This window comes from Hemicordylus capensis, chromosome 2, assembly GCF_027244095.1.
Source record: "Hemicordylus capensis ecotype Gifberg chromosome 2, rHemCap1.1.pri, whole genome shotgun sequence".
NCBI classification, from domain to species: Eukaryota; Metazoa; Chordata; class Lepidosauria; order Squamata; family Cordylidae; genus Hemicordylus; species Hemicordylus capensis.
The window spans coordinates 328723726-328743936 of NC_069658.1; the positions used below are offsets into that span (position 1 = coordinate 328723726).

Consider the following 20211-nt stretch of genomic DNA (forward strand, 5'->3'; position numbering starts at 1 on the left):
GTACATTCTTAAATTTAGTGAATTATTACTCAGTGTAGTAAAAAGAATGCTGTTCCTTTTAATGCTCTTCTTAAATGTCATTGTAAATTACATGCCATTCCTCTAAACCTGTGTCTTTCCTCGCCACCTTTTTCTGGCAGATACTGCATATGCAAAGAATAAAGTCAATGGTAAATGGTACTACTTTGATGATAGCAGTGTGTCTCCAGCATCTGAAGACCAAATAGTGGTAAGTTCTTTAACTCTAACTAACCATCAGTCATTGTACTTTAAAGTACAATGTATCTTCTGGAATTAATATGTTCAGCTGCTAAATCAGTAGAGTCATGGAGGGAATTTACTTGTTTTCTTAAGATAGTGGAGCTCATGCATCTGGATACTTCTTGCCACCCTTGTTGGATTCCATACCAGGCTCCAGCACTAGTGTGTCATGAGGAGGAGGATGCTGGTTACAACACTCTGTGGTGCTTGATGTTTTCTTGGCACTGTTGGCCTGCATCACTTTCAAGAATATGTGCTAGCGTAGATCTTAGAAATTGAAACTACTCTTCTTCAAGCAGCAGAGCATTCTCTTAAGTTATCGTCCAACACTGCAGATCCATTGATCTCTCAGCGCAGTTCACATTTTAGTGGAGTCTGTAGTGATTTGTTGACTACAGATTAAGTACTGTACTATTGTCTGGGTTTCTTGCTGTGTTTTTATATTTTAAATTGGGCATTTTTTTGGTGGAAATGCAGGGAGTAAATACTTTAAATAAAATCAAGTGTTGCTGGATTATGACCCTGTAGATCAGGCTTCCCCAAACTGCGGCCCTCCAGATGTTGCTGAACTACAATTCCCAGCATCCCGAGCCACAATTTATTATGTAGATCTACTGCTATATCTATCTGCTGTAGATCTACAATATCCAGAGTAGGTACTTGTTAAGCAGTCAGAAATTAATACAGCAAATATTTGAGTTCTTCATGAGGCTAGGTAATTAAAGAAAGGTCAGGGAAAAGGGGACATGTTGGAAGTGCCCTAACAGTCTACAGTTTATATATCTAACATGGTGTTTAGGAAGGTTTTATGTAGACTTGGATCAGCCTCTGAAAGATGTGGGATGGTTTCAGTTTCATACACATGACTGCTTGGAGAAAGGAAGCAAAACATTGCTATATCCCATATTTCAGAAATTTACAGTCTAAAGGATTACACAGTCCAAACTCCAGCACTTACTTGAATCTTGCAGATTCTTTCTGTGTGTATGTCGAAACAATTCTACACCTCCAGCATGCCTCCTTTTTCCTGGTCCTGTCCTTTTGCTTATCTAGCCTATCATATGAGACTCAAAAGCTTACTATCTGTTGCTTTGCTTATTTTTTGGTTGGTCCTCAAAAAAGCATTATCTACATTGGATTGTGAATTTTTCTTGTACTAGGACAACATAGCCACCTACAAGCTTGTTCTATAGGTCTACAGAATCATTACAGAGATGGATATTACCCTTGAAATACATCTGTCCCCAAACTTTCATGTAATAACTTGCATGATCAGGCTTTCGCTTCTCTGCTGCAGTCCAAGGGTGTCTCACGTGTGGGTTATGTGACTCTAGAAGGCATGGCTATGCAAATTAAGTTAGGCTTTTTAAGGCAGGGAGGAGCATCCCGCCCCCACCCCCGCCCCCCACCTTCTTTAATCCTGCTTGGCTTTAAGGCAGCTTCTCCTCAACTCATCAGTTTTCTTGGTCTTTTCTTAGGCCCTTTGGTTTTTCCTCTCCTCCTCTCTCTGTACTCCTATGTATATTTTAAAAGCCCTAGTTTGCTTCTTTCACTTAGCACTTACACTTACATTTATATACCGCTCTATAGCTGGAAGCTGTCTAAGCGGTTTACAATGATTTAGCATATTGCCCCCCAACATTCTGGGTACTCATTTTACCGACCTCGGAATGATGGAAGGCTGAGTCAACCTTGAGCCCCTGGTCAGGATCGAACTTGTAACCTTCTGGTTACAGGGCGGCAGTTTTACCACTGCCCCACCAGGGGCTCACTTACCACTTACCACTGCGCCACTTCCCCCATCTGTGCTTCTACTGTTTTTCTTTGCTATTTTGCTACATGGAAAAAGCAACCAGGGTACTCCATGTGAGGGTACCAAAAGGCAAATGGCAACAGGGCCTCCCAAAGGCCATTAGAGCAACCGGGAACCCGCCCCTGAGGTCCTGTTCACTGGCTTGCTCAGTGGCACAGCGGAGCTCTGTGGAATGCTTGGCCCCCGCCGAACAGATGACAAGTGGCATTCCAGAGCAAGAAAGAGTAAGAGCCGCCATTTTGGAGGGCAGGGAAGTGGCCCAGGCATCGACTTCGGTGCCACTTCCCGCCATCTGTGGCTGCAGCCCTGCTACCCCTGCACGTTCCAAGAAGCCTTGGGGGGGGGGTGCGGAAGGATGCCAAGGCCCAGAAGCCCCAACTATGGCCTCCACCAGTAGCCAAAAGGTAATGGAGGTGCCTGAAGGCGGGGGGACTTCTAGAAATAGACAAAACAGCTGAAGCTGATAAAAAGCGCTCCTGGCCACTGCCTCAGTCTGAAAAACCAGGGAGAGCTTGGGGTCCAGGAGCACTCCCAAGCTACATACCTGTTCTTTCAGGAGGAGTGTAACCCCATCTAGAACAGGCAGATCTAAACCATCTTTCGGGTCTTGACCCCCCACAGTCAGTACTTCGTCTTAATTTGGATTCAACTTGAGTTTGTTATCCCTCATCCAGCCCCTTACAACCTCTAAGCAGGCATTTAGTGAAGATGTATCATTTCCTGATGAGGTCGACATGGAGAAGTAAATCTGGGTGTCATCAGCATATTGATAATACCCAGAACCAAACCTCCTGTTGATCTCTCCTAGCAGTTTCATGTAGATGTTAAAGAGCATTAGAGACAGTATGGAGCCTTGTGGAACTCCATACTTCAGTTCTCACTTTGCAGAGCAACAGTCTCCAAGCGATACCATCTGGAATCTACCAGAGAAGTAGGAGTGGAACCACTGTGAAACAGTGCCATTCAATCCCAACTTCCTCAGGTGGTCCAGAAGGATACCATGACTGATGGTATCGAAAGCCACAGAGATATCCAAGAGGATCAGCAGAGTCACACTCCCTGTGTTGATAGTCCAGCAGACGGGTGATTCTGACTCAACCCTGACAGTTCTACAATCCCTGTGTTGGTGGATCACCACCCCTCATCTCTCAGTAAGAAAGGAATTCTTTGACTCCCCCCTGCCCCCAAGGGTCATTGTGACCACGGACGCCAGCAAGAGAGGATAGGGTGCTCATTGTCTCCAGCAGTCAGCCGAAGGCAGATGGTCAGTGGAGGAGTGTCAACACAGCATCAACTGGGTGTAGCTCAGGGTGATCCCCATGGCTCTTCAAGAACTCCACTCTTTCATTCTACATTGCCATGTCATCATACACACAGACAATACCATGGCCAAGGCACACGTAAATTGTCCCGGGGGAACCTGGTCAAGATTCCTACATAGCATCTGCATACGGTCCTGAAAGCACTCCAGGGTCCTCCCTTTGAACCTGTGACCACTATACCGCTACGCCTGCTCTATTTTAAACTGGTTTTTCTTATTGCTGTTACCTTAGCCCATAGGGTCTCTGAGCTCAGGGCCATATCTATCCATAAAAACCCGTGCATTTTTTCTGCAGACTCAGTAAAGCTTATTCCAGACCTTTTTTTCCGTCCTTAGGTGGCATCTCCTTTTCATATGTCTCAGGGTGTTATTCTCCTTCCTTTTGCCCTAAGCCAGTTCACCCGGCAGAGAAAGCCTGGGACAAGCTGAACGTCCAGAAGTGCCTTATAATATATGTAAAATGCATTAGGACAACTGAATCACTTTTTGTTTCCTTTTTACCTTGCACCATGAGCCAGGCCGTCACCCTCGCCACATTGGCTAGGTGGTTAAAGGCATGCATCTCCAAGATAGGGCTGAGAGGAACTCCTGCCTGTCTGTTTAGACCAGTGTTTCTCAACCTTTTGCAGAGAGGAAAGCTGGTCTTGTGGTAGCAAGCACGACTTGTCCCCTTAGCTAAGCAGGGTCTGCCTGGTTGCATATGAATGGAAGACTACATGTGAGCACTGTAAGATATTCCCCTCAGGGGATGGAGCCGCTCTGGAAAGATCAGAAGGTTCTAAATTCCCTCCTTTGCATCTCCAAGATAGGGCTGAGAGAGATTCCTGCCTGCAGCTTTGGAGAAACTGCTGCCAGTCTGGGTAGACAATACTGAGCTAGATGGACCTGTGGTCTGACTCAGTATATGGCAGCTTCCTATGGTCCTACTACAAGTTTGATGCATTTGCCTCTGCCCAAGCAGCTTTTGGGAGGCGAGTTCTCCAGCAGGTTCTCCCTTCACTGTAGGCATAGGGCTCCCTCCCTGGTTTGACTTAGGGCTGTGGTATGCCCCCACACATGAGAAGCCCTTGGACTGCATCAGCAGAGAATGGAGCATTGGTTACTCACCATGAAGGCTTCTTGCTGCTGCATCCAAGGGTGTCTCGACCCACCCTGCAGCACCAGTGGCTACTTTACAGGGATACTCTGAAGGGGCAATCTCAGGAAGCCAATGTGGTGTAGTGGTGAGAGTGCTGGACTAGGACCGGGGAGACCCGAGTTCAAATCCCCATTCAGCCATAAAACTAGCTGGGTGACTCTGGGCCAGTCACTTCTCTCTCAGCCTAACCTACTTCACAGGGTTGTTGTGAAAGAGAAACTCAAGTATGTAGTACACCGCTCTGGGCTCCTTGGAGGAAGAGCGGAATATAAATGTGGTGGTGGTGGTGGTGGTGGTGGTGGTGGTGATGATGATGAAAATAATAATAATAATAATAAAAATTTTGCTTTGATCTGCTTCTGCATATTTTATAACTTCTTCGTCCTATTGGAGCCTAGCCTAGACAGGCACCACAAGACTTTTCCTGATTACCATAGGTACCGTGTTTCCCCGAAAATAAGACATACCCATAAAATAAGCCGTAGCAGGATTTCTAAGCAGTTATGCAATATAAGCCATACCCCGAAAATAAGACATAGTGGTGATCTCTCCTGGCTCAGTAGCAGGCTGCTTGCTGAAGCTTTTCCCCTATCCCCCTGGTGTTTGTGTGGGGTAAGAGAGACCCACAGACAGGAGCGTAACGATACCGGTAGGGGTGGCAGGCTGCAAGCTGAGGCATACGGTAGAGGGAAGTACGGTAAAAATCTCCTCAGAAAATCTCCTCCTCAAAAATCTCCTCTCCTCCTGGCGGCAGCGAGAGTACGCCGGGAAGCGACGCCGGGCCAGACGGCAGGCCTCGGTGTCGCTCTGCGCACTCCCGCCCGCCACCGCCGTGCTTACCGTACCGGTACTCTCGCCGCCGCGGCGAGAGTACCGGTACGGTAAGCACGGCGGTGGCGGGCGGGAGTGCGCAGAGCGACACCGAGGCCTGCCGTCTGGCCCGGCGTCGCTTCCCGGCGTACTCTCGCCGCCGCCCGCCACCACCAGGAGGAGGGGAGATTTTTGAGGAGGAGATTTTCTGAGATTTTTACCATACCTCCCTCTACCGTATGCCTCAGCTTGCAGCCTGCCACCCCTACCGGTATCGTTACGCCCCTGTCTGTGGGTCTCTCTCACCCCACACACACACACCAGTAAAGCTGCTGCTCCCCAACACTGACCAGCAACAGTCTGTGGGTCTCTCTCACCCCACACACACACCAGTAAAGCTGCTGCTCCCCAACACTGACCAGCAACAGTCTGTGGGTCTTATATGGATCATATGAGAGTTATGACGATGTTCCAGAAGAAGATGACTTAACTACTGTATAATTGAATAAATGTAGATTGTTGTACCACACTTAATAAAAATAAGACATCCCCTGAAAATAAGCCATAGTGTGTCTCCTTGAGGAAAAATAAATATGACAGTGTCTTATTTTCGGGGAAACACGGTAGTTCCAATTAGTTTGGATTCATTGGTCTTTAGTTAACACTAGTTTGAAGTGGTTTTTTCTTCACAGAGGTGCTCTTCGCCTCTGGTCCTAAAAGAAAGGGGGGGGAGGGGTCATGCTCCTCCTAGCCTTAAAAAGCCTAACAATTTGCATAGTCCTGCCTTCTAGAGTCACATAGAGGAGTATAACTTACACGTGAGACACTCCATTTATATTCTTTCTTCTTATCTTGCAGACAAAAGCAGCATATGTACTGTTCTACCAACGGAGAGATGGGAAACTCAAGAGAGACCTATCTCCTCGCACAAGCGTTGAGTGGGCATCGGAGGAATGTGATGGCATGGATACTAACTGAGCCTACCTGGCAGTGTTCAAATAGTCAATTGCTCATTTGAAAACTCATCTGAGAACTGATCTTGTCCATCTTAAGACTCTGATAGGAAACCCAGCCTGGAAGGGCTCAGTGAGCAGTGACAATGGATAGCACAGAGGAAGCAATAAGATGACACTTGGACATATTCTAGCCAAAGAGCTTTTAAGACAAATTATATCTTAGCCATTCAATAAAGTGTTTTCTAAATCTGACAACCTAGTGTGGCAGAAGCTGTGTGGAAGCAGGAGTTATGCTGTGTGACTGGAGCAATGCATGATAAGAGATGCCTGTGTTGGATTGCAAGAGGAAACTCAAAACCTGGGCTGTAAATAGGCTAGAACTGAGGAACACGTGTTTTGAGCTCTATGCATTGTGAAAGATGCCTGAGTTGTGAATTGTCTGGAGCAGTGTAGTGATGCCCATTTGGCATCAGCTTTAGTCTCATGAAGCACGTTGCTGACGATGAGGGGTGAGCTGGTGTGTGTGTGCCTGTGCGCATGCTCCTCTGTTCTTTGCCCTGGCCCTTTATACCCCATACAGGAGACTGCTGGCTAATCTGTAAGTGGCACCTCTTATCTGCCCCCACATCATGTTATGAATTGCTTGATCTCTCATTCACTTCTGACCATTTGGGGCACTCAGCACTCCAGGACCTCAGGGGCTGCAACTAAGAGAAAAAATTGCTTTTGGGAAAAACCGCAGCTATTCCACTCTGCCTTCCCTGCAGCAGTATTTGCAAGGCCCATTCTTCACATTAATCCTGTATATGGTTTGCTTGATCTGCATTTCTTCCAACAGCCCAAATTTTCTTGGCCTAGTTCATATGGTAATGTAGACAGCTTGCTACGGGAAGACTTCTCGAACTTTATTCATGTGGCCTATCAAATATCTGGAATAACTTTCCCTGATACAAACAGTAGAACAAAATTAATTCACTTCTGTTTCTGTGCAAAGCATTAACAGCACTGTGAAATATTCAGGCCCTTTCCTTCACAAAGGCTTCAAATAAACAGATGCTGAGTGGTTTGTATTTCTTTCCATTCTTCCCTACCCATTTTTTCTTTCTTTTTAGCTATTTATCACAGCTGTGTGAAGTCTCCTCCTATTGCTCCTGTCCTGCTTTAGGTTTTTTTGCATTTGTAAATTGGGGGTAAGAGGATACGTTTATGCTCTCCTCATTGCCAACCACCTCCACTGTTCTAAGCCTCTGCGTACTCGGGTGGAGGCTATAATTATGCCTATCTAAGCAGCATGGATGAGGACCTGGTACGGGGAGGGAGCTTGCTCACCAGAGATCTCACAGAATTATGTCACCTTGAGACATTTGCCATTAAGCAGTAATTGCTTTGAAGTGTTCCTTGGCGTCTCTGTAAGGGGGTGTTTCATTTTGTGCTCTAAACATGTTCCCAGGGATCAGGTTTCCCTTTAGCAGACTGGGGAGCATTTCTTTCCCAGATTGATTCTGTGCTGATCTCCATGCTATGCTCAGGCAAGTAGTAGTACCAATGGCACAGCCAGCCCACTTGTCATCTTAGCAGAATCAATTAAAAGTGGTCAAGTGGTGTGTTCTGTCTTTTGTAGCTGTGAGCAGAGTCCTTGCTACCTGCTGCATTCTGTTTCTGGCCATCTTCCAGTGATTACAATATCGATTTCCAGAATGGTCCTTCTTAATTTAAGAGCACTGATCTTCTAATTGTTTGGTTCAGGTGGTGATGTTTCTAGGTTTTAAAAGTTGGTTTGAGGTTTTATCTCAACCAAATGTTTCTTCTGCACACTGGGATGGAGGGTGGGTGGTGCTTGGAATTATTTAAGGTTAAGTTCAAAAATGTAGCACTGCACTGTTTTGTGTTTTCCTGGGTTATGTATTCTTTTGGAATGTAACATTTGGACTGATAAGCAAATATTTAAAAACAATTTAATGTAACCAGTATGTATTTCTGCTCCATACTAAAGTAGGATTTTTTTTCACTACTTAGTATGGTCAAACTTGAGCGCACAATTTGTTTGAGTGTTTTGGTGCTCTTGAGCTAAATTTCTTCTAAATCCTATAAAGATGATGATAGGAACCTGGATTTGCCTCTGATCAGGCTGGATCCTAGCTGGTGTGTATATTCTGTATAGTGTCAAAATCTGTTTTTAGACTAGCACTTTGTAAGTGGCTGGCTTTACTGTATAAAGGAAAAATAATAAAAAGAGTGGATTGAACTGAGTCAGGATTCTGTGCTATGTCTGCATGGTAAATGGGGATTTGAGAGTGATCTTAAATCTAGCATTCCTTTTTGTTGAAAGGTTTACCTTTATCAAACACTGCCAGTGTAGAGGAGTCTGTTGGAATATAGCGGTGATATATACATACACACACACACCCCTTTTGATAGAGAGGACCTCCATTCTCAGCTTCTTGGCAATTTCCCTCCTGCAGCAGCAGTCAGTTCTATCACCAACTCTTATGTCATGTACCCCACTGCCTACTGAGATCATATGGAGAGGTCCAGTTACAGTTGCCACTGGCTCATTTGGTGGCAAAGTGGAACAGGGCCTTTCTTGTGGCTGCCCCAGGGCTTTGGAACGTGCCCCCTGTCAATATAAGATTGTCTCCATCTCTGGCTGCCTCTAAAAAACAAAAAAACCCTTAAGATGCACCTGTTTTCTCAGGCTTAATTTTTTAACTTGTTTTCTTTAATTAAATTGTAATTTAAAATCATTTTTGCTATATTTTTAAATAGTTGTACATTGCCTGGAGATCTATGTTTGGCAGTTTATAAATGTGACAAATAAAATCAAACAGGCTTAAGCAACCAGTCTGTCCCTGGAGAAAAAGTGCTTCTTGAGACCCAGATTTAGTTCTCCTATCCCATCACTATGTGGAGAGACTAAGGATTTAACCTGGAACGTTCTGCATTCAAAGCAGGTGTTCTGCCACTGAGCTATGGCCCCAGCTGGTGTTGTGGTTTGTAACATAATATCCCATATTCATCTAGAACTGTGGTTCCCCAACTGGGAGCCTCCAGATGTTGCTGAACTACAACTCCCATCAGCCCCAGCTACAATTTATTGTGGCTAGAGATGATGGGAGCTTTAGTTAAGCAACATCTGGAGGTCCCCAGTTTGGGAACCACTTATCTACGGTAGAAGTACTATCAGACACAGAAAATGCTGTGTCTTTCTGTCTCTTATGCTAATTTTATTTCTATTTGCTCATCAAGATGTATCTTGCAGCATTCCAAAATGTTAATGTGCATATATGGAAGAGACAATTTCCTGTTACCTTATTCTTCATGACCTAATCCTTTGAAAAGAGTAAGCCCTATTTACATGCATTGCACATAGGTCACATCTTGTGCAGGATTTTGTTTGGATGCACTTAATGTGGCAGCATGATAGATAATCCCATCTTCCCTTTCTCATAAGGTGGAAACTTTAGAGAAGTCCAACAGTTTCTTTGTGGGGCTGCTGTACAGCCATCCTCTGGTTCTTCAGCACATTTCCTGTCTGGCTCTGGAGAAAATACAGCCTTTATTATGGACCTTGCTTAGTGTTTTCAGTGCTTATGGAAGATTGTGCTACCTCTATACCTTTTTCCTTCCTCATATCAGAGCCTCCAAGTATTAAGAGTCAAAATGTTACCATGTCAGAAGGTTCTCCATCAGATTCTAAGACCTTCCTTCTCTTTCTTGGCCTGGAGGTGGGTCTCATTCTGTCAAGAATCATACTGCCATCTCCATGAGTGGTGTACCTGTGCTATATATCTGAGACAACTTCATAGATCAACTATGGTTGGGAGGGAAATACAAATCCATACAATCCTTCCATTTGGTTATTGTAGGTTTTGATTACTATAGGTAAAGTTACAAAATTATTGTATACTGTCATTACTTTCTGAAACAGCTTTGTATCCAGCTCCTGGGCACAATTGAAACAAATATGAGTCTAGCAGCTAAATACAAGCAGATGCTATTTTACTGCAAAAATTAAGCAGTGGCATACAGACTCACCTTGTCTAACTATATAAATTGCTGCATTGTCTGGCCTCTGTTTGACAGAGATACAACTCATCCAGTCATAGCAATAGCAATGATCTTTCTAAAGTGTGGGAACATGCTCAGAAAAAGCACCTTTCCTTAATTTAGTAAAAGAGTTTTGTGCTGCCTTGTACTTTCAAAAAGGCAATCAGAGCAGTTTAGAGCCTTCAAGAGTATAAACAATATTGGGTAAAGTCAGCATAGTGAGCCAGCATGGTGTAGTGGTTGTTTATTATTACATTTATATTCCGCTCTTCCTCCAAGGAGCCCAAAGCGGTGTACTACATACTTGAGTTTCTCTTTCACAACAACCCTGTGAAGTAGGTTAGGCTGAGAGAGAAGTGACTGGCCCAGAATCACCCAGCTAGTTTCATGGCTGAATGGGGATTTGAACTCGGGTCTCCCCGGTCCTAGTCCAGCACTCTAACCACGCTGGCTCTCTTAGGGTTAGAGTGCTGGACTAGGACTGGGGAGACTCGAGTTCAAATCCCCATTCAGCCATGAAACTAGCTGGGTGACTCTGGGCCAGTCACTTCTCCCTCAGCCTAACATACTTTACAGTGGGATATAAATAAAATAATAATAATAGACAAGTACCAACAGCCCCAGCAGTCAGTGGCATGTAAAAGCAGCAAAGGGCACAAAATAAAAACTTGTTTTAGTAAGAACTAATCTGCCTACTTTTCTTTCACTAGGCAGTTCACACGCTAGCTCACATACAACTAAAATGTTCATGCATCTGCCATCTTGGATTGGGGTGGATGATATAAAACTGTTATTATTATTACTACATTTATATCCCACTCTTCCTCCAAGGAGCCCAGAGCGGTGTACTACATACTTAAGTTTCTCTTTCACAACAACCCTGTGAAGTAGGCTAGGCTGAGAGAGAAGTGACTGGCCTAGAGTCACCCAGCAAGTATCATGGCTGAATGGGGATTTGAACTCAGGTCTCCCCGGTCCTAGTCCAGCACTCTAACCACTACACCACGCTGGCTCTCTATGCCAAGAGAATATGCCAAACTATGCCATTGAGGTGTCCCTGTTTGTTACAGCAGCTGTACCAAATTTGGTTCAAATCGATTACAGTCCACAAGTTAGCCCACGAGAGCCTCAAATGTTTCTGTCCACCATCTTGAATTGGGGTGGATGACATCATCAAATTATGGCCTTGAGGTGTCCCTACAACTATCCAGTTTGGTTCATATTGGTCTAGACACTGCAAAATTGATGGGGGTAGAGGGGCACACACATGGAATGCCGGGTCATCTCATAAGCCTACTGGAAAGTGGGCTAACAAATGGTCCTATACCAAATCATATGCATGGCAGAAAAGGGTGGCTTTTACCACATCAAGAAATATGAATATGACAAATATTGAAACCTAGAGCAGAGCCTCCCCAAATGACTTTAGAAATGGGGCAGATTTATCTGGAGTAGCCAATTCTTTCTAGAAGCATTTTTATTTACTAGTTATGAAAATCCTATGAATGTTATCCTTTCAATCAACTCAAGGTGGTTTACGCTCATCCTCCTTGTCAAGACAGAGCTGTCAAACTCTGGAAAATAAAAACTTGAATTTGTTGGAAAATCAGACTACTAAGGTCAACTGGTGAAATTTAGGGGCTGCCTCTCTTTTACACCAACTTACCCAAAGGCCTCTGAGCTGCAGCATACTAAGACCTAGTGCATTTTCCATGCCTGCTATAGCTTATACAACATGACTCAAGCCACTCCTTTCCTCTCTACTGACCCAGTGGGGAGATGGGGATACTGGGAGAGAGTCATGTAGACTATATGGGTAGGAGTATCCATGGTTCTGCCACAGTGGAAAGGGAAGGCACAGACCTTAAAGCATCTAGATTTGGCACAGATTGATACCAGTCTAGTTAATTAAACCAGACTCCAGAATAACAAATTGTAAATAAATCAATCAAAGTAAATAAATCAAATATCACAAACACCCCACAAGCCTCCAATGATGTCTCCTTCAGGGAAGCCAGAACACAAGTAGCACTGCTTCTGGAACTTCTCACTGCTTGGGAACTGGGGAGTGTGTGTTCGTTTTATTCAACATTAACGGAAGTGCACTTGACTCCATTCTGTTGAGTAAACAGCACAGAGTACAGTCTTCTTGGGAGAAAGTTCTAGCACAAGCAAAGGTTCCGTGACAGTTGAAACCTTCAACAGAGAGAGGGGCACCAGGCTGTGTTAACTGGGAGTCACCAGATCCAGCTGGTGACATCTTTACAAAACACAAGTATCTCTATCATTGCTTTTCTGTTCTGCACTTGTGTTACTCTTGGGACAGCTAAGTAAAAGGTGAACAGTTCAAAACTGATATGGCCAGAGGATTCTATGTTTTGACTTACAAGGGGCAGATAATCAAAAGATCACTTAATATAGATGAATAACCCCTTGATGCGTGTCAACCAGCTAGTAATAAACTCACATTTGGTGTGCTCAGAACAGTAAAAAGATGAATAAAAATACTCTCGCAATGCATGCTTGAAGATGAGATGAGGGCTTCTAATTTGCTTTAGTGTCTGCAAGTGTAAAACCAAGCATAGGGGCTGGCAGTTGCTCTAGGTGATTAGTTGGAGTTAACAAGCATGCTAGATTTAGTCAATTTATATACCACTCTTCCTGAAGTGGCTCAGGGCAGTCTACATTAAAATAAAAAACACATAATAAAAGTTAAAATTAAAATTTTTACACCAAATTAAAATTTAACATTAAAACTAGATATAATTAAAAGCCAGGCTAAAAAGATGGGTCTTTAAAGCTCTCCTCTCAGATCCATGGAGAGCATGTTACACAACTAGGGGTGACAACTGAGAAGGCCCTGTCCCAGGTCACCACCAAATGAACCTGTGGCACCCAAAAAAGGAGCCCTCCTGATGATCTTAATGAGCGGCAAGGATCTTGTAGAGAAAGGCACTCTCTCAGGTAACTCACACCTAAGCCATTCAGGGCTTTAAAGATCGCAACCAGCATTTTGTACTTTGCCCAGAAACATCTTGGCAGGCTGTGCAATGGTTTAAGAACAGGCACAATGTGGTCTCTCTGGGATATCCCAGAGACCAATCTGCCTGCTGCCGTTTGAAATAAGTGAAGTTTCTGAACTACATACAAAGGCATTCCTACATATAGCACATTACAGTAGTCCAACCTGGAGGTTACCAGCTGGTGTAACACTGTTTTGAGATTGTTCTCTTCAAGGAACGGGTGGAGTTGTCGAATCAATCACAGCTGGTAAAAAGCGCTCCTGGCCACAGCCTCAACCTGAGGCACCAGGGTGAGACCTGGGTCCAAGAGCATCCCAAGCTACAAACTTGTTCTTTATGGGGGAGTATAACCTCATCCAGAATAGGAAGTTACATTCTGTCTTGCAGATTTCAACCCCCAACAATGAGCACCTCCATCTTGCTTGGATACAGCTTCAGTTTATTATTCCTTACCCAGCCTATTGCTGCCAGTAGGCAGGCATTTATGGGGCAAATGCCTTTTCCTGATAGTGATGACAAAGAGAAATAGATTTGGGTGTTGTCAGCGTATTGATAAAACCCAACACCAAATCTTCTAATGACCTCACCCAGAGGTTTAATATAGATGTTAAAAAGCATTGGTGACAGAATGGAGCCCTGAGGGACTCCATATAGCAGCTCCTGTTTTGAAGAGCAACTGCCGCCACCTAGCGCCACCATCTGAAATCCACCTGACACATAAGAGTGGAACCACTGTAAAACAGTACCTCCTATCTCCAAATACCTCAGGTGATCCAGAAGGATACTATCCATGGCCGATGGTATCAAAAGCCCCTGAGAGAGCCAAAAGAACCAGCAGAGTCACACTCCCTCTGTCAATTCCCTGGTGAAGGTCATCTGTCATGCTTGCTACCACAAAACTAGCTCTCCTCAGACTAGATCTTTTGTGCTTTCTGTTTCCACCATTTCACAGCCTACATTTGCTAATACTAAATAGTGTTATTACTACATTTTTATCTCAGCCACCTTCCTTCAAGAGGCTCAGGGTGCCATACATGAGCTGCTTCCAATATTTTTCTCACAACAAACCTGTGAGGTAGATTAAGCTAGAGATAATGACTGATTCAAGATCACACATGTTTCATGGCTGAGTGAGGATTTAAACCCAGGTCTCCCTGGCTGAATTCAACATGATTTATAATTGGGCCAGAAGTATTACATAAGAAGAGCCCTGTTGGATCAGGCCAAAGGCCCATCCAGTCCAGCATCCTGCCTCACACAAGGGCTAGTCAGTTGCATCTTGAAAGGTGGCAGGGCAGGCAAAGTGCCTCCTCCCATTAGTGACCTGGTGATCAGGGGCATGCCACCTCTGATCCTGATGGAAATCTACTTCTTACTAGAATTCCTGCACTTCTGATCCTGATAGGAATCTATCTGTAAGAATGCCAAACTTCTATGTCATCTTGATTATCTCTGTAGAATACCACCAAATCCAGTTAAAGCTCAGATTGTTCAGATGTTATGTGTAAATTAATTACCAGGTATTGTGAAGTACTTGAAAAAAAATCCATGTTTCTATAATCTGTTTTCCTTTTCCCCTCTTGCTAAATTAATATTCCTTTAATACATGTGCGCTGGAGACACTGTATATTTACAGATGAATTACAAACTCTAGGATGGGCTGACTGCACAGTCTCTTTAGGAGTTGGCAGTTTGTCCACTATGTAACCAAAGTCCTGGATAACGAAGTACTTCTCCCTTTCAGGTGAGATGTCTGAAAAGCTAAGCAGATGCCGGAAGGAGCTAACTGCAGCTATTGACAGAGCAATGGAAGATCTCTCAGTTCCTTTCCATCACTCCCCAGACAGCACCAGGGACCAGAACATTGGCTTACAAATAGCACAGCCCTTAACACCGCCACATGCAGATCTCATTAGTCACAAGGGAGACCCCACCTCACCCACTGTGTATTGCCCCCAGCAGTCTTTACCCATCTCCTCGGCTCCTGAAAAAGAGAATCCCCTCATCAAACAGAATGTCATTCCAGTGACTACGGTCTCCAACACTCCTTGTACAAAACGGGAACCACTGACAAGCAAGGAAAATACATGGTTGCATCCTCCAATTTTCATGGCAGATAGACAGTTTTTCATCAGCTTAGAAGACGGTGAGAGAAAAGGATATCTAAGGTATTGCCTGTCAGAAGCTTGGTTTCTGTGTTGTGAATAGCAGCTGAACTTCTGTTTTGAAGGCTGTTCACCTGGCTTCCTGCTATTCAAAAGGGCTGACACAAAGGCTGCCTTGAGAGATGATGGACAAAACAAATGGTAAACCCAGTGGTGACAAACATGATGATGATACAACAATCCTAATCTGTTAGCAAGCCCAGAATAGGGCCTAGTATGTAGGACTAGTATAATAACTAGTCAGGCTGTCTCATGCAGCATTGGCATGACTTTGACCTAGTCTATTATCAATCACAACTTGGATTTTTTCACTTCAGGTACCAAAAGCAGAGGCATATCTAGGGAAAATAGCGCCTAGGGCAAGCATTGAAATTGCGCCCCCTGTCCAAACATCTGACACCCATCTTTCAGATAACTTTACCATAATATCAGTGCAAAAATACAATTCTGAAGGTCACATACAAGTCACATATCTGAATGTGTGTACAGTGACTTATATTATATATATATTTAAAAAAATTACCTGTAGCCCCTTCGGGGGGCTTCCTAAAGGCTGGGGGCGATCTGCAAAGGTTCCCCCTCCCCCCTGCTGGCCTCTAGGGCTTCACAGGGACCATTTAAGCATGTGCGGTGGCCATTTTTTAAAACATTTTTTCAAAAAATTGCAGCTGAAAACAAAATGGTCACCATGAATGCTCAAATGGCCTCTGTGAGGCCATTTTGTTTTCAGCAGCCTTTTAAAAAAAATTCATTTTAAGAAATGGTGCCCCCTTCAAGTGGCGCCCGGGGCACGTGCCCTGCCTGCACCACCCTAGATACGCCCCTGACCAAAAGGTCTTGCATGACGTAACAGCCGCAATGTCTTAAAAGCAGGAATAAATTTCTTCTTCCTCCTCCTCCTCCAGAAAGATTACAAAAATTTCCTAAGTAATGGTGAACAATTTCTCTCTGTGTGGAATGCATGGATTTGGGGTAGTTCAGACATTACTCGTATGAGTTGGGCATGCTCCTAGTTTCCCTGCATCCAGGTGTGAGAACCAGTTAAGGGCCACTTCTCTCAATGGCATTTTTATCAACACAGGGTGTAGAGCAAATATCTACAAAATCATTTCTGAAAAAGTTTGCTTTGGATCACAGATTTTACCATCTTGTAGACCATATAGTTATATCCATATAGACCATATTTAACAATCCTGGACACAGGTTTTCTCACCAATCTCCCCTGCAGATCTGTTATGCAGAGACCCTTGACAAAGGTCCCACGTTCCTCAGTAGCTGCTAACATCTGCTTCCCACAATGTCAGATGCAAAAATATGTACTCCTTAATACAGGAATAATGAATGCAAGGGTGTTGTTAGATAACATGAATCAGAAAACCAAGGGATCTATTGTTTAATGTGTATTGGATACATTACATTTTAGTACAGGGTAGATCTCTTGAGGATGTTTTTGGTTAATATGGAATTTTGTCCTTGTGGTGTTCAGTTACAAAATGTTTTTGTGGTATTCAGCAAAACTGATGAAAGGCCAATGAAGTCAGAAACAGATGTAACTACCAGTGATGTTCCTCAAGACAGTGCAAAAGATCTTGCTGAGAGTGGTGAGTGATGTCTGCCCAACTCTATGGATGCAACTTTCCTTTTAATGTGAGTCTACAAAGAGCAGTAGAGTTAGAAGTCTCTGAAAACAGAGGGTTCTTACAGAGTATCAAGAACAGCATGTTAGAACTTGGGGTGAGGGTAAGTTCAGCTTAACATGTACTCCTAACTTTTTGTGAAATGATTAATCTACTCCTTGTTCATTCATGCTATGTTAATATGTATTTGAATAGCTGATATACCTGCAAGGTGTCCCATGGCAAAAAATTAAACAGAAGGCCAAAGACTGAATGGTACAAAGGGCTAACCAGCTGAATATGACCAGGAAGATGCTCTTGACCTCTAGTTGCCAGACTAGTTATGTAGAACTCTCCAGTTATATCGTTTTTGTTGGGTCACCTTGCAGCTTCTTCATAAAGCTTACACATGGGCTGACACAATGCACAGCATTACAGAGCTGTTAACACAGCATCCCAGGGCTGCTGCAGACTCCTAAGGCAGTCCCAACGCTGAACAGGCAGTAGCCAAGCCGTGTGCTATTGGTTTTCCCTATTCACGGCACATGGCAAGACTGTGGAAGCGCTTCTTGCACCACCACTCATTCCGAACAGCATCGGGGCTGCCTTCAGAGCCCACAGCAGTCCTAGAGCACAGTGTTACAGCTCCATAACACTGCACATCGTGTTAGCCACTCAAAATAATCTCAAGCCACATCTGAGAGGAGGTAACAGCTATTAGAATAGACTGAGGGTAAATAGTGAGTTCTCTCTCACTACTCTGTGTGTGTGTGTGTGTGTGTGTGTGTGTAGAGCTAGTATGTGATCTTACCTTGTTAATAAGCTGAAACGTAATGGGCTTGCTATATTAACAGTACTAATGTAGAAGTAATATTTATTGCACTTTAATCACTGAGATAACGCCCAGTGGAGTTATCTTTGGTTTCCTTGGGTTATGTTGGAAAACACATTCTATATATAATTCTTCATCAGTCTGCAACTATTGATTAAGGGGAAGACTAATATTCAATTTTTGTTTTTACACCAAATTCAACCCAGCTATTTGGCCAGCAGAATCACTGCAAAGGAAAGTGGATTTTGAGAACGAACTGCAACAAATATGTAGGATCTCAAGTGAACTCTGTCCTCCAGAAGAAGCCTTAATCTTGGGTCTGGATGGGACAAGCAGGTTTAGAAAGGTCCTGGAGCACAGCCTGGAGGATGAAGCTATTATTGAAACACTACTGGATATGGAAGAAGATTACAGACTGAACAGCTCCACCCTGCACCAGCTGCACTAGATAAGCTGGTGCAAGGTGTGAGCTCTCTTAATTTTAAGACATAATAAAATGCTAAACCATGACAAACACACCTGTCTCTTATTTATTTTTGCATGTCTATACTGCTTTTCCTCTGATGAGCCTAGTGCAGTGTATATGGTTATGTTTATCCCCACAACAACCCCAAGAGAAATAACTGGTCCAGTCACCCAGTGAGTTCCATGGCTGAATGGGGATTTGAACTCAGGTCTCCCTGGTCCTAGTCAAGCACTCTAATCACTATACCAAAATAAGTTCTATGTATAAATCTGTGTGAAGTACAGTTGTCCTTTGCCAACTACAAGTGTTCCATTCTCGCAAAACCATGTGGTTGGCAAGACAGAGAGCCGGGTCTCACGATCAGTGAGACCCGATTTAGCGGGGTGAGCGTGGAGAGCGGACTAAGCCTGCTCTCCCCACACACGAGCAGGGAGGGAGCCCTGGGTGGCCGGATCAGCCGCCCACACGATTGCCGGCTCCATGACGGAGCCAGCAGGGACTGGGGGGAGTGGGGGCCGATCAGCCCCCGGAAGCACCAGCATTCCTTGTGCGAGTGCGCAGGGCATGCTGGCAAGACCCCCGGAGCCGGGAGGTGGCTTTTCTCCTCCCCTCCAGGGGTCTCCTCATGAGTAGCTGCGGTGCAGAGCCGTGCCGCAGCTACTCACGATCAGAAAAACCGGGTTTGCGGAGCACTCACTCCGGTTTTAGGGGAGGGCTACTTAAGTGGGTTAACCTCCTGGGAGCCACAGGGGTTGCCTGCGAGCCCAGTGGCTCCCACGATCAGGCAAAATCGGGCTAGGCTCCCCTAGCCCGATTTTGCCTGATTGTGAGAATAGCCCCTAAGAAGACTATGGGAATCAGGGGGTTAGGGGAACCGTGCTCGCAAATGCACCTAAAAAAAGGGGGAGGGGGAGCTGAAGGCATTAAAAATTACTACAAATCACCAGCAGTCACAATGAATCACCAAGAATCACTAAAGAATAAGCATATTGAACCTTCAGAAAATATCTGAACCACCAAAAATCACTTAAATTCACAAGGAGTCATCATGAAGAATGAGCAGATTAACCTCAGGAAATAGAGGATGAGGTGGACAATATTCAGTTGCAACCACTTTTGGCAAACAATACCTTTCCAATGTTCCTCTAAGCAATTGCCCACAGAAGGTGACGCTTTGGCTCACTTTGTAAAATCCAATTCTACATCCTTCATCACAAGCACTGTGATTGGGAGATGAACTAATTGGAGTAAGCTTGGAACAGCTGCAAGCCTGAGGCATTGAAGCAGAGATGTTGGTCACATTGCTGCTCTCTTTCTCACCCTCAGCGTTTTCCATATGGCACATTACTAGATTGGATAGGGTTTTTTTGACATCAGCAGCAACAGAGAAAAGCAGTTAAAGAGCTATCCAGCCATTGGATGGAATTCAATACAGTCCGATATGATACAGAGTATATTCTGTTGGGTGGTGCTAATATTAGTGATTTTTTATCGGCAGCAATATGCTGCAAAATTCTGGTCACCACATCTTAAAAAGGACATTGTTGAATTGGAGAAGGTACGGAAGAAGGCAACCAAGATGATCAGGGGCCTAGAGCACCTTTCTTACGAGGCAAGACTACAACACCTGGGGCTTTTTAGTTTAGAAAAAAGACGACTGCGGGGAGACATGATAGAGGTCTATAAAATCATGCATGGTGTGGAGAAAGTGGAGAGAGAGAGATTCTTTTCCCTCTCACACAACACTAGAACCAGGGGTCACT

At 44.3% G+C, this 20211-nt stretch overlaps 2 protein-coding genes across 4 annotated transcripts in view; both read left to right on the plus strand.

Moving 5' to 3' along the window:
* The window catches only part of USP4 (ubiquitin specific peptidase 4), a 70271-nt gene extending 61723 nt beyond the window's left edge, over positions 1-8548 (plus strand). For both annotated transcript variants that reach the window (XM_053294346.1, XM_053294345.1), the window contains exons 21-22: positions 141-229; positions 6202-8548. In XM_053294346.1, the coding sequence (XP_053150321.1) occupies positions 141-229; positions 6202-6321 (209 nt within the window). In that variant the 3' untranslated portion in view covers positions 6322-8548. The remainder of the gene's footprint in view (positions 1-140; positions 230-6201) is intronic.
* A 3970-nt stretch (positions 8549-12518) lies between these two features.
* C2H3orf62 (chromosome 2 C3orf62 homolog) lies at positions 12519-18498 on the plus strand. Of its 2 annotated transcripts, none has more exons than XM_053298354.1 (4): positions 12519-12683; positions 15114-15537; positions 17047-17135; positions 18189-18498. In XM_053298354.1, the coding sequence occupies exons 2-4, from the start codon at positions 15119-15121 to the stop codon at positions 18428-18430; spliced, it is 750 nt and encodes a 249-aa protein (XP_053154329.1). In that variant the 5' UTR covers positions 12519-12683; positions 15114-15118; the 3' UTR covers positions 18431-18498. The 2 variants fall into 2 exon arrangements, with proteins under 2 accessions (XP_053154329.1, XP_053154330.1); XM_053298355.1 differs by lacking the exon at positions 12519-12683 and adding an exon at positions 12703-13310.
* The last annotated feature ends 1713 nt before the right edge of the window (positions 18499-20211 follow it).

Excerpts from the sequence above, each read along its gene's own strand:
- C2H3orf62 (XM_053298355.1), top strand. The coding sequence starts at position 13,262 with ATGATCTTAATGAGCGGCAAGGATCTTGTAGAGAAAGGCACTCTCTCA. Across the intron at positions 15,538-17,046 it reads GAGAGAAAAGGATATCTAAG|CAAAACTGATGAAAGGCCAA; the intron begins GTATTGCCTGTC and ends TGTGGTATTCAG. Across the intron at positions 17,136-18,188 it reads AAAAGATCTTGCTGAGAGTG|CTATTTGGCCAGCAGAATCA; the intron begins GTGAGTGATGTC and ends AATTCAACCCAG.